Source organism: Mesoplodon densirostris, chromosome 3 (assembly GCF_025265405.1).
Source record: "Mesoplodon densirostris isolate mMesDen1 chromosome 3, mMesDen1 primary haplotype, whole genome shotgun sequence".
Lineage (NCBI taxonomy): Eukaryota > Metazoa > Chordata > Mammalia > Artiodactyla > Ziphiidae > Mesoplodon > Mesoplodon densirostris.
Genome location: NC_082663.1, coordinates 137,247,236 through 137,250,018, shown reverse-complemented (window position 1 = coordinate 137,250,018; position 2,783 = coordinate 137,247,236). Strand labels below are relative to the sequence as shown.

Below are 2,783 nucleotides of genomic sequence, written 5' to 3'. Positions count from 1 at the left end.
GCAACAATGAAGACCCAACGCAGCCAAAAATAAACAAAGTTTAAAAAAAAAAAAAAGGACTCAATTGACTGGTCTTAAATCATTATTATAAATAAATAAATAAATAGGTTTTTTTTAATTTTTATTTTATTTTAATTTATTTATTTTTGGTTGCATTGGGTCTTCATTGCTGCACGCAGACTTTCTCTAGTTGTGTCATGTGGGGGCTACTCTTTCGTTGTGGTGCACAGGCTTCTCATTGCGGTGGCTTCTCTTGCTGTGGAGCATGAGCTCTAGGTGCGTGGGCTTCAGTGTTTGTGGCACACGGGCTCCATAGTTGTGGCTCGCAGACTCTAGAGCGCAGGCTCAGTAGTTGTAGCACATGGTCTTAGTTGCTCTGTGGCATGTGGGATCTTCCCGGACTAGGGCTCGAACCCATGTCCCCTGTATTGGCAGGGAGATTCTTTTTTTTTTTTTTTTTTTTTTTGCGGTACGCAGGCCTCTTACTGCTGTGGCCTCTCCCGTTGCGGAGCACAGGCTCCAGATGCGCAGGCTCAGTGGCCATGGCTCACGCGCCCAGCCGCTCCGCAGCATGTGGGATCTTCCCGGACCGGGGCACGAACCCGTATCCCCTGCATCGGCAGGCGGACTCTCAACCACTGCGCCACCAGGGAACCCTGGCAGGCAGATTCTTAAGCACTGCGTCACCAGGGAAGTCCTTAAATATTTTTTTTTTAAGTGAAAAAGACAATGTACAAAATGAGAGAAAGGAATGGGCGCGTGGCGCTGGGGCTGCGCATGCGTCTTACGGCTTCTCCCGGAAGTCGCTTCCTAGGTTCTGAGCGTGAAGTCGGTTCCTAGCTTCTGAGCATGAACCCGCAGAGATGAACCCTTTAACTAAAGTTAAGCTGATCAACGAGCTGAATGAGCGTGAGGTCCAGATGGGGGAAGCGGAGAAGGTGTCTTGGCACTCGGAGTACAAGGACAGCGCCTGGATCTTCTTGGGAGGGCTTCCTTATGAGCTGACTGAAGGGGCCATCATCTGTGTGTTCTCACAATATGGCGAAATTGTTAACATTAATTTGGTACGGGACAAGAAGACTGGGAAATCCAAAGGATTCTGTTTCCTCTGCTATGAAGACCAGAGGAGCACAATTCTGGCTGTTGACAATTTTAATGGGATCAAGATCAAAGGAAAATCTGTCCGAGTGGATCATGTGTCTAACTATCGGGCTCCTAAGGACTCAGAAGAAATGGATGATGTGACCAAAGAGCTGCAGGAGAGGGGCTGCGGGGCTCACACTCCCTCACTGAGTTCATCTGAGGGCTCTGAAGATGGCAAACCCACCAGAAAACACAAAAAAGACAGAAAGTTAAAAAAGAAAAGAAAGAAAGAAAAAGAGAAGACTGACCAGGAGGTACAGGCAGAGCAGCCAGCCTCCTCTTCATCGCCCAGAAGCAAGATGATAAAGGAAAAGGATGACCCTGGCTCTAAAAAGCACAGTGGCAAGAACTCAGAGAGGGGTCAGAAGTCAGAGTCCAGGGAGGTGTGGAAGCCCCACCCCAGCTCCCCTGAGATTAGGGCGACCTGCCGTGGTGGAACAGAGGACCGAGAGAGGGAGCCGAGGAAGGAGAAGCCCAAGCACGAACACAAGTCATCAAGCAGGAGGGAAGAGAGAGAAGACAAGAACCGAGATGGAGACAGAGGTCGAAGCTCAGACGCACATTGCAGCCGGCACAGTGGGCGCTCTGAGGGGCGTAGTCACAGAAGTAGAAGTAGGAGTCAAGATTGGGCCTCCCTGGTGGCGCAAGTGGTTAAGAGTCCGCCTGCCGATGCAGGGGATACGGGTTCGTGCCCCGGTCTGGGAGGATCCCATATGCCGCGGAGCGGCTGGGCCCGTGAGCCATGGCCGCTGAGCCTGCGCGTCCGGAGCCTGCGCGTCCGGAGCCTGTGCTCCGCAACGGGGGAGGCCACAACAGTGAGAGGCCCGCATACCGCAAAAAAAAAAAAAAAAAAAAAAAGATAAATCCCACAGGCGTAAAAGGGCCCGGCACTCCCGGGACCAGGAGTCCTCTAATCCTAATGACCACAGGCATCACTGAAGCCACAGCCTGTTCAGCCATGGCTCACGGGCCCAGCCCCCCGCGGCACGTGGGATCTTCACGGACCGGGGCACGAACCCGTGTCCCCTGCATCGGCAGGCAGACTCTCAACCACTGCACCACCAGGGAAGCCCCTGAACTGTGTTTTTAAAATGCAGTGAAATTCAGTTATGCTTTTACTATTTCTATATGTAAAATATCTGAGGATGAGTTCTTTTAATCCCTTGAGTGTTAGAATCATTGAGAGAGCTGTAGTTTTTAACAGCTAAATGTCCTGGATTTTTGAGCAAAATCCATTGTCCCTGGGAGTATACTTGGTACTTTTGGTACTTAACCAGAGTATGTATCCTAAGTTTGAGTTCATAAATATGGCCCTTGAATTTGTGACCCCAATTTATGATGAAATGACCAGGAAGGGGAAATACCAGGCAATTCTAGAATTCCAGTCTTTGTGAGATATTTAGAACCCTTGCAGTAACCTTTCCAGTTGGCAGGTATAACCATAGAGTAGAGAAGTGTGGCTTCACTAGGCTCAGACAGCTTGCTGTGAATGTGATAAGGATTCTTAACATCAGCCTGCTCCCTTCCCACCTCCCCTCCCCACCTTTTTTGAAATTTTAAACTTTTTTGTTTTTGTTTTGGTTTTGGTTGATATGTCTCCACATCTTTTCCTTACAACTTTATTTATTTATTTATTTTAT

The 2,783-nt window shown here is 49.1% G+C and overlaps 1 protein-coding gene across 1 annotated transcript; it reads left to right on the top strand.

Annotated features, from left to right (window-relative positions):
* Nucleotides 1-863: 863 nt before the first annotated feature.
* Nucleotides 864-2,082, top strand: LOC132485568 (RNA-binding motif protein, X-linked 2-like). The gene is made up of 2 exons (XM_060092105.1): nt 864-1,763; nt 1,999-2,082. The coding sequence occupies exons 1-2, from the start codon at nt 864-866 to the stop codon at nt 2,080-2,082; spliced, it is 984 nt and encodes a 327-aa protein (XP_059948088.1).
* Nucleotides 2,083-2,783: the final 701 nt, after the last annotated feature.